Source organism: Protopterus annectens, chromosome 8.part0, assembly GCF_019279795.1.
Source record: "Protopterus annectens isolate FY-2018-M chromosome 8.part0, PAN1.0, whole genome shotgun sequence".
NCBI classification, from domain to species: Eukaryota; Metazoa; Chordata; order Ceratodontiformes; family Protopteridae; genus Protopterus; species Protopterus annectens.
Genome location: NC_056741.1, coordinates 1532983485 through 1532999047, shown reverse-complemented (window position 1 = coordinate 1532999047; position 15563 = coordinate 1532983485). Strand labels below are relative to the sequence as shown.

Sequence of the window (15563 nt, the reverse complement as noted above, 5' to 3'; positions counted from 1 at the left end):
AAACAAAACACTGCGCTAGGCAGTATAATGACTCAGTGGTTAAGTTCTCAGATCGGCATCACAGTTCAGGGGTTAGAAGTTCACTCTTGACTTCCTATCACTGTCTTTGTGGTGCCTGAAACTTCTTTTGGATTATGCTTTTTAAGGTACTCAAATTTACTCCTACTTCCAAAAACTTGGTAACAGGATACTCTAAACTATCCACCCATACCTCTCAATTGTCCAGATTTTCACAGAATGTCCAGATTTTTGCCTCATATTTTAGATCTGCTCCTCAAAAAATATGTGATTTTTCTGGATTACTGCAGAAAATCAGTGAGGACTGAATTCACTAAATAATGACAGGCATTTGAGTTTCAGAGTTCATATAATTCAGAAAGTACATGGTAACACAATACTTTTTATTCTAGCAACTTTCTAAGTTTATAAGAGCAATATTTAAAATGTGTCCCAACTTTTGGGGCTTTGTACCCCCATTATTTGTGGCTTTGTCCAGACTTTTTGTGCTGAAAGGTTGAGAGCTTAGTGTCCACCCCATATAGCATTTATCCTTGTCCATGTTGCTCAAGCCTGAGTAGTGTCAGAGAAGGACCAGTTTACTTCTGCAGTCAACAAATAAATAAACTTATCAGTGAGGATGTAATGCATGCATGTAATACATAAGATAAACTGCTTTAAACATCTGTAAACTGTGGTGTTGTAGAATTACAGCCCTAAGAAACTGAAAAAGATAGGACTACTCATGAGGGGGAGTGATGGAGATGTGAAGAAGAGGAGGCTTGGTCAGTATCTCTGTATACAGTTTTCCAAAATATATTGGAGTAAGTTGCCTTTAAGAGGTGTTGCGGGGGAAACATAGGAGTACTCATCTGCAGGTGGATGAGTTTGAGGTGATCTCAGTCTTCAGCAAACTAAATTGTTGAAAAGTGCAATAAAGTAGCAAGGGCAGTACTCTCTAGGGAGTTGGACATGTATGGCATACCAAAGGAAGGCACGTAGGAAGGTGACTCTTCAAAGAAGTGACAAGCTGTTGGCAAAGGCAGAGAAGAGGGAGACAGGAAGTTTGTTACAAAATGAGAGGACTGGATGATTGTGCACCCACTGAAATGGGTGGCAAGGAATATCTATTTCATTAGATAAAATGGGACAACTGTATAGAGGCTGTCCAAATAGGGATAAATCTGGATAATTTGTAAATGTCACTGACTGTGTTAAAAATCTGTATATTCTCCCAAAATCTATGGTGCCTTCTCTGAGTAGTCTCCAGTAGTTTTCTCTTATACTCCAAAACCATTAGTTAGTTGGCTACACGAAACTGTACATAAACGCACACACACACACACATTATAAATACATATACACAGATTATATGATTTTTTTGGAATGGTTAAAAACGCAGTTTAGCTGTTTGAAAGTCAGCTGTTCATCAAAAAACTGGCTTTTTTGTCAGATTGCAGAACAGTAGGGATTGTGGAATATACTCTTTCCCTACTGTAGTGCAGTCTCAGAGTCTGTTATATATAATTAGCAGGAGGTGAGGGTGTGTGGACTTGAGCTCCTTTAAGAAAAGATGAAACATTTTTTTTTTTTTTTCTGTGTATCGCTTTTCAAACTTATTTGAGGTTCGAGGTTATGATATTTTGATGTAATATATATACACTGCTATTTTGGTCTGATTGGTTTACTTGTTTTCTTATCTGGAGACTCTGTTAATAAATTTGCAAGTTGCATACAGAACATATATCTTTTGGGAGATAGTATTACAGTGGAGAAGAATGTACAAATTAAGACAAAAGTTCCAGTGACAGCAGTAACATAGTATAATGAAAGCAATGAATGGAGGAAACATAGGTGAGGTGTTTGCACGTTATTAACTAATATACTGATTGGCACTGTCTAATAAAATCACAGCACTGAACAGCAAAGGAAGTAATCAGGTATTCATATTGGAAAACAGTGTAAGAAAATAGGAAGACAGGAGTCAGATCTGATTGTTGCAACCTTTCCTGACAAAAAAGGAACTGATGATTAATGGTGTATTGATTAATATCAAGGATGGCAGAAAGACTGTATTCTGCAGTATAGATAGCTATTCTTACAATTTGTGTTGCACGGTAATGTAGAAGTTAATACTAGTACTTCAGAGCTATGCATTTTCCAGTTCCGTTCATATCTGGGGTACCTTCTGTATGGAGTCATCACACTCTCTCTTTGGTTGAGTGCTTCACTATGTGCTCTGGTTTCCTCTCACATTCCAGGGACATGCTGTATGGAAACTTGTGTGCCACAAAATTGCTTGTAGGTATTTGTGCTGTGTATGAGTGAGTGCATATCTGTGTACTGAGCATGACTGATGCCCTGTCTAGGAATATTTCTTTGACTTGCATCCCATGATTTCTGACATAGGCCCATCTTCCCTGTAACTTTGAAATTAATTAAATGTATGATGGGAGAAAGAATGTAATTCCAAACTGAAGTTTATGCACACTGTGTTTTATTCACTGCTTTTGAATAGGCATTGATGTTGTATAACACCAGTTTCTTCATTCTTAAACTAATAAGAAAGTTTTAATAAAAACATTGACAGAAAAATACTTATTCTGCAATTGTTTTTGTTTTGCATTTTTGTTAAATTAGATTGTAAATATGTGACTACATGTATCTTTAAATATATATTTTTGTTATATTGTCTTTCTAGGAGACCTGACAATGTATTTGCTTGATACAGGTATGTATGTATGTATGTACTTATTTCTTTATTATCTGAAAAAAATGTCTGTTAAGTTTGAATCAACAGGAGAGAAACATGTTGGTGCTACACAGAGAACAGTTAGAGAACAATTAGTGTGTAACATAGTTTTGAAATCTCATGGCTTGTACAGTTTTTTTGTTATCAGAATAATGAGTTGTGTCACTTACAAACATTATGACTAACAGCAGGCCAAAACTTGTGGAACTGTAAGAGGTACCGGGAGTAAACTGAAGGGGCCATAAGAGATCTGGGCACCCAGGTCAACAGCCACCTCACCTTTGATCACCACATTGTCACTGTGGTCAGAAAGTTGTTCTACGTGGCACATATTATAACCAAAGGTTTCACATCCAGGAAGAAAGAGGTCATCATCCCTTTCTACTCATCCCACATTAGACGAACCATCAAATATAACACCCCATTTGGCATGTACCTGACCAGACACTTACAACAGCTGGACAGGCCACAAAAGTACCTTACAAAAAGGATCCTAGGCCTTAACCACATGTTCTACATGGACAGACTCAAGAAACTTCAGCTGTTCTCAGTCTCTTATCGTCTACTTAGAGATGATCTCTGCTTGACTTAAAAAGCCATGTCTGACCCAGCCCTACTTGAAATGCTACACCTAAAGAAATCCCAATCCCCCCACACCACATGCTCCAGAGATCACAACCTCATTACCACAATTAACAGTACATGCTGGAGGGACAGGTTCATCTACAAAAGACTGCCCATACTTTGGAATAAGCTTCCCATTCATGTCAAGCAGAGCACCTTGCTGGCCCACTTCAAGAGAAATCTTGATGAGTGGATGGGTGACAGAAAGTTCAATCCAGGCATCATTCCAGTTGCACTATTGGATAGGGGCACTGTGAACTAACATCGGATCGCATGGTGCCTGGGCAATTTTTTTGGGCTAGGCTTGTAAAGGCTCCAGGGCCATTAGCCTAATACACACCTATGAACCTATAATAAGGCATATGAAAAAAAAATAACAGAAAGCAGGCTATAGATCGAGTAGCAATTTTCAGGTTTTTTGCGGTATTTGCACAGACAAAAAATAAATAGTTTGCTCTGCATTCTAATTAGAACAGCTGAATTTTATGGAAACTTTTAAGTAGCTAAAAATCATGCATATGTGTGAACCTGCACAGACACAGAAAAGTTTCTGAAAACTTTAAGTAGAAAAAAATCATGCACATGTGACTGACTTCAGATGTGATGAAGCTCTAGATGGAATGCACTAGCTGCTGATTTAGTGGTTTAGTTGCCTACCTTGTAATCCCAGCATCCAGGATTAAGGCGTAATCTCTGTCCATTGCCTGTATGATGTTTCTTTTTCTCCTCATACTTGCAAAGATTTTGCCTTAGTTATTGAGTTTCTTTTCAACTCCCAATAAAATAGTGATTGATTAACTGCCTTTATATATATATATAAAACCTCTATTCATACCTTTGTGGTCTGAGATGAGAGTAAAAAGGATCAAAGATCATTTCTTTACATGAAGTCTCTGGTTTAGGGGATGAAAGCACTAAATCCATGTGGTTGTACAGTATTTATTAATAAACAGAACATATTATTTTAAGGATTCCGGCTGCTGGATGTGTTTCTTGATTTTGAACGGTAAACAAATATGGTTACTTGCAATTATCAACAATTGGGTTCTGTTCAGTAAATGCAAGGATGTTTGACTTTACTGCCTTTGCTTTCAAAAATATGGAAAACAAATCAAAGATAAGGATTAAGGCTCAGTTATAGAGTGCCCACATCTTAAATTACTTTTGGAGATAAAAACTATGCAATTAATTTTAATATTCCCTCAACTATCCCTCTGTTTTGGCATCCTATATCTGTTATATGCATTTCCCCAAACTAACTTCACAGTTTCATCTGTTAACTCTTCCAGTAGTCTAGAGATCCTATTGGAAACAAATAATTTTCCTAAAAGTATAAATTGTTCCATCTTGTACCTCTGACTATAGCTCTGAATTTGGTGCAAGAATAAAGCAATACACCTAACAATGACATACATCAGTTTTATTCAACTGTAATTTTCATGGAATCATTTGTCTCCCAAAACTGAATATGTCCCTTCACAGTTGTATTCTGATACAGCTGTATACTATTTAAATATGCTTGAATTACTCTTGCATACTGAGAAATTGGGTCTACTTCACATTGTCGAAGGCTGACAATATCGAAGCTGATATTGTCGGCACCAGATTAGCGAAAGCAAAAAACATCAAACGTTTAAACAGAAATCTCTGTAAGAGGAGATCTACATTTAGTACAATGTAGTGCGGTCTTGGAGTTGGTATATTTAAGTAGAGGGGGTATGGGGGTGCAGGGGGGCTTGCCCCCCTGCTTGCAAAGGTAAATTTTTATTTATTTTTGTTTTTAGGAATTTTTAAATCTTTCGATGTTTCAGAATTCGATGATATGGTGTCGACCATATCAGATTTGATATTCTGAAACTTCGATAAGACAATATAGACGTGAGAAATTAATCAAGATGTAGTGAGAATATTCATTATATCCCCCCAACCCCGCCAGTTCATATACAATCAGCTTTCCATTGTTTTTCTAATTTAATTCATACTGATAAAAAATGCAGTGTGAAAGAAAGAGACAAAATGGATGAAGAAATACTTAAAATTTTTTGTCAATGTAAAACAATTTAACAATGAGCATTAACAGTGAGTCACTTGTAAGGGCAGCAGGTATTTATTTTGTCAGATTTATTTCTTACAGTATGAACCCTCATACATATTCTTTCCCCTCAATAACAGGGAAAAAACAAAACAAAGATTACTTGCAAAAGTATATATATTTAGTATCCAAAAAAGTAGATTGCATATATAGTAGCAAAAGCCCCATTTTAATGGGGAACATTTCTGTGATTACTGCAGTTACACTACATTAAAATTCCCAAAAGCACTAAAATGTCCATTGCTTTTAGCTTGTTTTGATTGTAAATAGTTCATCAGTGCTTAGGATTTAAGTAAAAATATTGTGAATAAACATTTCCTCATCAAAAAACATTTGTCTTCAATGCATATTCAGAAAAATGCTGTAGCCCAAATGTACAGACAATAAAAATGACATACATATTACTTTAAAAAATGATTCAATAGTAAAAATTGCATTTGTGACCGAGGTCAACTCGTTTTAATACTGCAAGATATAGGAAAATAACTCTGCATAATTTATACAGTAAGTTGCTTTATGCGCGGCTGACCCCTCAGGTGGGCTGACAAACGCACAGCGTTCGCGAATCTCTGAACATTTTGCAACATTTCTGTAAATATTTCCTTAAAACTTCACAAAGTTCTAGATCCATTTTTTCATGTTAGGTTTAGCCATAAGGTCTCACAATTTAGCTTTTCTCTTATTTTATATTATCTTGGAATATTCTGCTTTAGAAATTTGGATTTAGAACATATTTGCCTTCAAGCACTATGGATATAGTGACACAAGCCTATCAGGTTTCTAGAGGTTTCATATTAAGAACATTCCACCTGATGAACTTTAGGCACAGCAGGTTCAGAACAGAAGGCCTCAAAATGTTTTGTGTGGATTATTTATTTCCTGAATGTCTAAGCAAAACAAAATGGTGGCTTCATCTTCACTTGATGACATTCTTGTTTACAATATGTTTTAATGAAAAAAAAATGATGAACTTGCCATTTTTAACATTTTCTGTGCTTCTGTATGTTTTTAACATGTGTAAAATCAAGTATAGTCATTTAATAAGGTTCTGACAAATTACTACAAAATGTAATTAAAGGCCACAAGTTCTTTTCAAAGTGACTTCAATGCATGTATAGAAGGAAGTATGTGCAGCTTTAGATCATCCTCACATTTTTCTCTTCTTTTTTTCCAGATTTTTTTGTTTTTTCTAAAAATCAGATTCTAAGACTCCAGTAAAAACTTTGGAATATAATCCTCCAGAAGTATAAGTGTAACAGGTTCAGGAACAGAAGTCTGTTTTTTAGTAGATCGACTCATTTTTCCAAGAGTCTTATTACAGTAGCATCAGACTATGTCGTTTGTAGCAGTTTTCTGCCTCCTGATTTCACTGAGTACAAATGAACATAACATATCCAGAGTGAAGAATGTGGATTTCTTACTGGGCAAAATAGGCTGAGAACATGAGGTGTCTGAGGATTTAGCAGTAACAGTCTGTTTAAAAAAAATGTGCTCTCATTTAGACTTAGTGTGTTAAGCAGTGTGAGTACAACATGTTACAAGGAGAACATTTCCAGCAGACATCAGATTATTTTAAATGAATGCAGCAGGCTTTCAGGAGTTTGGATCTAAATCCTCAAACAAAATACAACAGGACCAGAAATCATGGTTTACTGCCATCAGTTATCTGTGCTGTAGTACATTGGGTGTGAATGTTTTATAGAAGTGAAAGTTGTAATTATGTATCTGTATGTAAGAGCTGATGCTTTAGACCCACAATAATGTAAAAAAATATAATAATAAGAACAGCAGAACAGCACCAAGACAATTTTCAATTAACAGAAGTTCTTTTTTTTTTTTTCAGAAATGACTATCTTCTAAAAATGTAGCTGATAGGATATGTTTCTTAAAAAATCTTGAAGATCTTAAAGCTTCTTTCTAGATGGACAGCAAAACGCATCTGAGTACTAATGTTCCAGTTACAATTCAGATTTAAAAGTCTTGATTTTTTTTTCTTTTTGAAGAGAGGAGAACATACTTTTCAGTTCACACTGCCTCTTTAACATCAGAAAAATTGTAATTTGACATCCTCTATCAACATTTATTCCAGGGGTTTAAGGACATCCATAAGTGTCTCCCCTTATTAGCCAAACAAGATGTCTTGGTTGCATTCTGATGACATATATTATGCTTTGTTCCCAAAGAACATCCTCTCTAAGCCAGTATCTTACAAAGAGCTTTTAGGTAGTTAAAGTAATAGCAAAAAAACAGGAATGTTTAAATCCAGGTGCTGTTGACCATTTTGTAACACTAAAATATGTCTATAAAATATACTGGCCAAAACTCCACCCTGAAGAGAAGCTACAGAATTAAAACAAAAATCCAGTACTAAGTGTCCAGTACTAAGGTCACTTTCATTTTGCAAACCAGGTCTTTGATGCAAATCACGTGTCCCTAAAGTCCTGTTTTATTCCATCTTAACCAGTAGGGATTGCTAGTATAAATGTCTAATAGTAGCCACCCAGGTGTGAAGACACATGGCTATTAGGATGGCGCTGGACATTGTGATTAGGGTACAGGCCACCTGCAGGTGAGCTCCAGTATGGTGAAGCTGTGCCAAAGAAGGTGGAAGAGCTGACGGGCATTGACGTTGGGTGTGGAGAGACAAAGTTCACCTTTTGCTGGTGGGGATGATAGGAAGACATGTAGGTTATATCTGAAGGGTATTTATACATAGATGTCTCCGTTGGATGAGGTTGTAAGGCCTGGGTAATACCATGAAAGTCAAATTTGTAGGCATATCTCTTGCCATGGACCTTTGTCATAATGTTTTTGTCATAGTAATATCGCAGGGCTCGACTCAGCTTATCATAATTCATGTTGGGCTTGCTTTTCCGTTCACCCCAGCGTCTGGCAACCTCGTCTGGATCTGTCATTTTGAATTCACCGTTAGTTCCTTCCCAAGTAATGCAGCTGGCATTGCAACTATTTGATAGCAACTCCAGCAGGAATTGCCATAACTGGATCTGCCCACTTCCTGAAAGAGAAAAAAAGAAAAAACTTACAGATTCACTGCTATTACATAAATAAAACAACTCAAAGAAAGGTGTATGTTGTACGAAGCTATGTAACAGGCATAAAATGCATAAAACTCTTTTCTGAGGAAAAATAACCAAATTCAGCTAAGCAGAATACTTGTGCTGAAAAGACAGAGCCATGACCTCAATGGGTTATTTATATCAACCAATCTGAGCTACAGTACACAGAGAGAGAGGGAGTGAGAGAGACTACTTGGAAAACTATTAATTCTCTCGCCTGAGATGCCTAGTTATACTTATTACAAAGAATTTCAAATCATCCTATCACATAAAGAGACAAAGAAATTTCCATCTAGTCTTAGTTCCTACTAAACTGAAACAAAATGTTTCACACAGTAACATAGTTCTGCATTAAACCTCTTACTTTGTTTACTAGCTCTTTGTCTTCCTTAGACTTATATAATACTTCGCTGTTCCAGTTGCCAGTAAAATTACCCTCACCCTCTTTCCCACCACCATTTTCTCAGTTATTGTCCTTTGAAATTGACCCCTGGCCATTCTTAAAAGTTATGCTCTTCTGGTGCTGCTCACAAACTCTCTGAAAATTAAACAGATGCCATTCCATGTGAAGACTCTATACTTCAATCAAAATTCCTGAAAAGATGTTTCCTTCTACATCCTTGGATGCCTTCCATATTTAATTAATCTTTCTTTTTCCTCTTGGTGGCATCACAGCTGACTGAAGAAATGTAAAATGTATTCCTCTGCCTGAAGTCAGTAATCTCACATCCCCTGATCTTTAATTAGTCAGCAGCCAATCTTCCACCACAGGTCATATTACTGAAAAAAAAGGTAAATACCCCAACATTGCCTTTCATTATTGATTTCTACCACCTAAATAACTCTCATTGCCAACTCTGACATACCTTTAATATTATACCAGCTCTGCTGCATGCCCCTGACATCCTGACATTTTTTTTCCCATATAGACATGGGACGACCAAACCTACTCCCTCTGTAGACCACAGACTTTAATCACTCTTTAATACTGAAAAACAAATTAGGAAGCAATCATTCTCTGAAGATGGTACTTTGTGGGTTAACAATAAGTATTTCTCCAACCACAGTATACAAGTCAAACTTTGGAACACCATATCATCTTTAGCCTCCCCATCTTTGCAGTCCCTCAGGGATCAGTATTAGGTCTTATATTATTTTCTGTCTTTGGTGACCTCTCAACTGCCCTTCCAACACTAAATTTAAGCTTTACTTGCTGATGATTCTTCTACTATAAACAGTGTTTTCTTAACTTTTGTCCTTTAGACTCCAATCTGTAAATATCTCATACTCTGTAAGATCTCAAAATGCTTCTTTTCCACTCTTTACAAACTACCCTTTGCCTCTATTTCTGAAACAGCCTTCTCTAAACATGTTCCTGCTGTTTGAACTCTTCCATCCAATATGATATGCATCTCACCTTTTCTGTCGTTTAGATCTAAACTATTGCATTATTTCACGAACATTAACAGACAGAGTTGTTTTTACACATATCCTGCCTCTAGGTACATCTTTTCTTTTTCTGCATCAATTTTAGTAACTGCTAGTTAGCATTCTGTGTGGTACCTCTACTTTTTATTGGTAGGCCCCTATTTTTATATTACGAATATTTTGTAAATACTGTGTTATCTTCTTTTATTTTTCAATATTCTGATACATTTCTGTATTTGTCGTAAAGAGTAAAACTGCAGTATTTTAGTAGCACTGCTGTTTCATTAGTAATTTTTGACTGATGTATTTTTAGCATAATTTATATAAAACAGAAAAAGAAAAATGAACTATAAGCACCAATGATAGAAACATTTAGAATCAATATAGTTCCAGTCTCTATGTTTGGCTAATACAACTTATTTTATTGACAAGTCAGTCTGTTAGTTCTCCGCTTACATATTCAGATTCACTTAAGGCGTGTCTTACTAAGTGACAATAATAGCTGTTGTACCTCCTTGCTTAGTTAGCGCAGATCCATAGAACAGGCAAAGTTGATTTAATATTTAATCAGGTTATCATTTATTCTGCATCACTGCAGTGGTGGTGCTGCTGTAGCGTTGTCGCCTCACAGTTAGACGTTGCCCGTTCGATTCTCAGTTAGAGCGTCTTCTGTGTAGTGACAGGCGTGAATGGGCGTTCCTTTGTTGAAGGTTGTGCGTTAGGCCCGGCAAGCCAGTACGTAAAACTCTACTGCCAATCATTAGCGGACCGGAGTTCCGCTGTGGTGACCCCTAACCGGGAAAAGCCGAAAGACACAAACATCATTTATTCTGCATCACTGCCATAATGAAGCACTATTCTGTGCTGCTTTACTTATGGAAATGACAAATAACTGAAATAAGACTTAACTTTCTTACAAATTAGCAGGATTTTTTTATATACTGAACTAAACTTGTAAGAAATTATAAATGGCCTTCCTAGAGAAGCATAAATGTAATGCAGGACAAATAAAGTGTCTTTAAGACTTTAGGGAAAATAATATTAAAGGGTATTGTGATGGAAAAGAGCTACTGGAAAGAAATGAAGGACTTCTGGGTAAATCAAGTCATACGAAAGACAATGAAATAATTAAAATATCAGGATGCACAGGAGCAGACCACCAGTAGGAGCATATTCTTCTTATTATTTTCTGTATAGCCAGATGGTGAAAACAAGGCTAGAATGCCATGTGCAGTTCTGGATACCATTTCTACAACAGGACAGTCTAGATGAAAGTGATAAACAGGACCTTGGAACAGTAATGACAGACATTCAAAGGAAAAACATGTGCTTGTGGTATGCATAGGGCTACAGGGTGATGAAGACATAAGAGAAGGTGGAGATGATGCAAGTGCAGAACTGTTTCATGGCTTTAAACAAAGTGTAAGTGGATTAACATTTTTTCAGAAAATGGTGTACATGAACAAGGGTATAAGCTAGGAACAAGAGACCACTCAAGAGGAAGGCAAGGAAATGCCAGAGGGATACAGGCCTGATATGACCCAGGCAATTCAGGTTCTAAAAGAACTTGGGCATTTAAGAAAGCTGTCACAAAGAAGAGAGGAGGGATACATCTTTGCCTGCTCCTCTCTCTCTCTCTTTGGGATGGGGGTAGGGAACACGTTCACCAGCTCATTCTCCAAGATAATTCCTGACTGGAGTCAGAAATCATGAGTGGATGTACTGGCTTTAAGGGAGTCAGGGTAGCCCTGAGGGGTTATATCACTGATGGAAGCAGAAGACATGTTCTTTATTTATTTATTTATTTATTTTTTATTTTATTTTACATTTGTTAACCGGGGTGTCTGACTGAGCCGAAAAGGCCCTTTTTCAGCAGAGGCCCGGGGAGAAAAGCTCCACAAAGAAAAATTACAGACACATTTAGTTATTTAGACATAATCAGTATACACACAAATTACAAGAGACATGTTTTTACAGTGGTATGCGGCACAAACAGTTACAGTGGAGAGAACAATCAAAAAAATATTAATTTTAAAAATAAAGGTAAGTAATAGATTTGTGGTGTATAGCTGAACTTTGGAATGTAGGTAGAATACATACATAGTACACAGGTGCAGTACATACATTGTAGATTAGCCAGTGTTTGTGAGTAAGATTGAAAACTATTATCAAGTGCTCTAGATTTTGTATGTATATGTTATCCGCTTTCACTAGCCTGGGGAGCAGTCATGGCACTGCCAACTTTCCTTGAGATGTTGCCTGATGAGGTCATTAAAGGAGGCTTTGGATGATGTGTTTTGAATGCTAGTAGGGACAGAGTTCCATTTTTTAGCCACCGAACTACTATATAGTGCATCTCCAAAGCTATTGTAGCTGTTGGTGACTTCTAGTAGTAGTTTGCTTGATGATCTAAGAGGCCTTTTGGCTGAGTGATGGTGTACTAGGTGTTTGAGGGCAGGACACTTATTGGGAAGGTAATAGATAGAATGACAGAGACAAAGTTGATTGTAGGTTAGGAGGTTGGGCAGCACAAGCCAGTGGAGCTGTCTCAAAGCAGTACAGTGATGAGTTCTATATGAGCAATTTGCAGCAAAGCAGGCAATTCTGTTATAGCAGGCTTCCATTTTGCTTAGTTCAGTTTTGTTGAGATTAGTCAGAATGGGAGATGCATATAGTAGGGTGGATAGAAGCTGGGAACGAGCAATGGCTGATCTTGTGTTGTTGGTAAGAAATGGTTTGATATGGTAGAGTGACCCCAGTTTGGCATGCACTTTTTTAATAGTTAAGTTGAGATGACTATCAAATTTTAGGTGGGAGTCTATGGTTATTCCCAATAGCTTAGCCTGTGCCACTGGAGCAATTGGAGTAGCATTTGTGGAGTAGATAGTGAATTGACTGTTAGTGTTTTTGTTAGAACTGGTTATAATCATAAGCTGAGTTTTCTTTGGATTGAGGATAAGTTGGGCTTTGATAAGGTAGTTTTCAATGTCAGAGAATGCTAGTTGAGTTGTTTGCAGGAGGGTGGGAATGTTTTGTGCAGCACAGATTAAGGTAGTGTCATCTGCATACTGAATTATAGATGCATGCTGTGTGGAGGTGTGTAGGTCATTTGTGAAGACTGTGAATAGTAGTGGTCCTAAGATAGAACCCTGTGGGACTCCTATAGTTATGGGCAGCTGAGGAGAGAGAGAATTTTCCCATTTCACAGCTTGGTACCTGTCAGTTAAGTAGCTTTGGAACCAGGTAAGAGTGGAATTAGATAGATGATATTGGTTTAGTTTGTTTAGCAGGATTTGGTGTGAGACTGTGTCAAATGCTTTGGACATATCCAAAAAAAGAGTTGACACTTGCAGGCCTACTTTTTTGAGACGGTTTACTGTGTCTGTGAAGCAGAGGAGGGCTGTAGTGGTACTATGGGCAGGTCTGAAACCATGCTGAGTAGGTGACAGGATGTTGCTGTCTAGGAGATAGTATAGCATCTGGGTATGGATGCATTTTTCTAGGATTTTGGCCAGGGGGGAGAGTAAAGCAATGGGTCTGTAGTTATTAAGTTCAGTGGAGGTCCCGCCTTTATGTATAGGTGTAACATAGGATATTTTCCAGAGTTTGGGCACATAGTTTTCAACAATTGATCTGTTTATGAGAGTGGAGACTGGGATAGCAATAGCATCTGCTGTGAGTTTCAAGAAATAGCTGGGGAGTAGGTCGGCTGCTGTTGGAGGTTTTTAGTTTGGAGAGCATGCTTTTGATTGAAGTGGTGGAAACTGTTTTGAGGGTAAAGCTTGTATTAGTGTTATTTGTGTTGGGGGGGGGATAGTGAGGAAGGAACTGTCCTGTGATACTAAGGATAGAATTGAGTTCAAAAAGTGGGAGCTGAATTGTGTTTCGATGGGAACTTTAGTGTCAGGGGTGGTTGGTTTGGGGCTAGCCTTTTGGGTGGATTTTAGTAGCTGGTTTACATTTTTCCAAAATTTTTGCGGGTTGTGTTGGTATTTAGTTTGTAATGTTGTGTAGTAGGATTTTTTGTCCAGCCTAATGCATTTTTTTGCACGGTTGCGCAGTTCTTAGTACTTAGTTAGGCTTTGTGTTTCTTTGTTTTTTTGATAGTAACGCCAGGCAGTGTCTCTGGACTTCAGGATTTGTTTGGTTTCTTTACTGAGCCAGGGGTTTGTAGAGGTTCTAACCTTGATTTTGCGCAATGGAGCGACAGTGTCTAGGTGTTGTAGAAATGTTTTGTTGAAATATGCTACAGCCTGGTCAAGTGGGAGGGTTTTTAGGGGTTTTGCTCTTGCCAGCAAGCTTATTGCATGCTGAACCCTGAGGTGGTACAGGGCATTTGCAGAGGGGGTTAGGGGTCTAATATGCACAGAAAATAAAATGACCCATGATGGCTCCATGCAGCCAACATTCTCCCACCAATGAAGTGGGGAACAAATGACCCGATTGGTTGAGAGGGAGTGAATTATCAACAGACAATGAAAAAAGAGTAATACAAGGATTTTTCTTAGTCAAAGGATGATCAACTCATGGACTTGTCTCCCTGAAGTGGCTGTGATTATAATAGTTAAAAGTTAACTGAATTGTATGGGACCACACAGTATGTAGTTAATATAGAAATGAACCCCAGTTTCCATCTTTGCAGTAAAACATTTTATCTGTCTTGTTACAGCCTCAGCTATTACTCAATTATAACACCACAGTGCACTGGCTGAAAATGTAGCGTTATGAATTCAACAGAGTGGCAGAATGGGTTTGCCAAGCAATCTCACCTGTTGCTGGCTTCAATATAAACATTTGCATTTCCTTAGCAAGCTTAAATGAATAAATTATTAAACACAGTCACAAAGGCGATAACTGCTGCCTACACAGCACAGCTTCCTTGTCTGATGTAGGGGTATCTGCTGCAATATTTGTGTGCAACGCTGTGTAACACAGGGCGTGTTTGTGAAGGTCACGTGCATTAATACACCCAGACGGTCATCAGTTAATAAAGTCTACACTGTTATAAACATCAAAGTAGGCTGTAAATCCTTTATACTTCTCTGTGTGAAAAGGAATGAGAGCATTTCATCGGAGAGGAAGATTTTGTATATTTAAAATACAAGATAATGAGTTCTAGCAAAGGTCTATAAGTTCACAAGCAACATATTATTTTCTCATGCCAGTGGGTGTGTGCGTAGAAGAATGCAGGTTTAAGTATGAGTTTTATGGGTATATTACATATCAATATTCACCCTAACATGCATGTCTACAACTAGAGGGCTTTGGTATTATTGGCCTGAATGTATCCACAAAGACTTAAAAAGTAAAAAGTCATGGGCATTCAGAAGCAATGTAGTTGAAACATTGTATTTCCTTACGGGTTCATTTTCATATGCTCCTTGAACCTCCACTATAGGAGATTTAAGGTATTACACAGTAAAAAAAAAATCCAGCATTGGTTGAGTTTTTCTTTGCAGGTTTTACTTATACAGAGCTCCAACAAATTATGATAAGCCACAGTCAGACTGGGGACAGCCTACTACGAATACACCTGCTCAGTATATACCCAGTTTGAAACTATATAAACTTATACACTGCAGGTATTCGCTGA

General features: G+C 37.4%; 1 protein-coding gene across 6 annotated transcripts in view; it reads right to left on the bottom strand.

Moving 5' to 3' along the window:
- Positions 1–5464: 5464 nt before the first annotated feature.
- The window catches only part of FLI1 (Fli-1 proto-oncogene, ETS transcription factor), a 695335-nt gene continuing 685236 nt past the window's right edge, over positions 5465–15563 (bottom strand). For all 6 annotated transcript variants that reach the window (XM_044081108.1, XM_044081111.1, XM_044081113.1 and 3 more), the window contains one exon: positions 5465–8481. In XM_044081108.1, the coding sequence (XP_043937043.1) occupies positions 7952–8481 (530 nt within the window). In that variant the 3' untranslated portion in view covers positions 5465–7951. The remainder of the gene's footprint in view (positions 8482–15563) is intronic.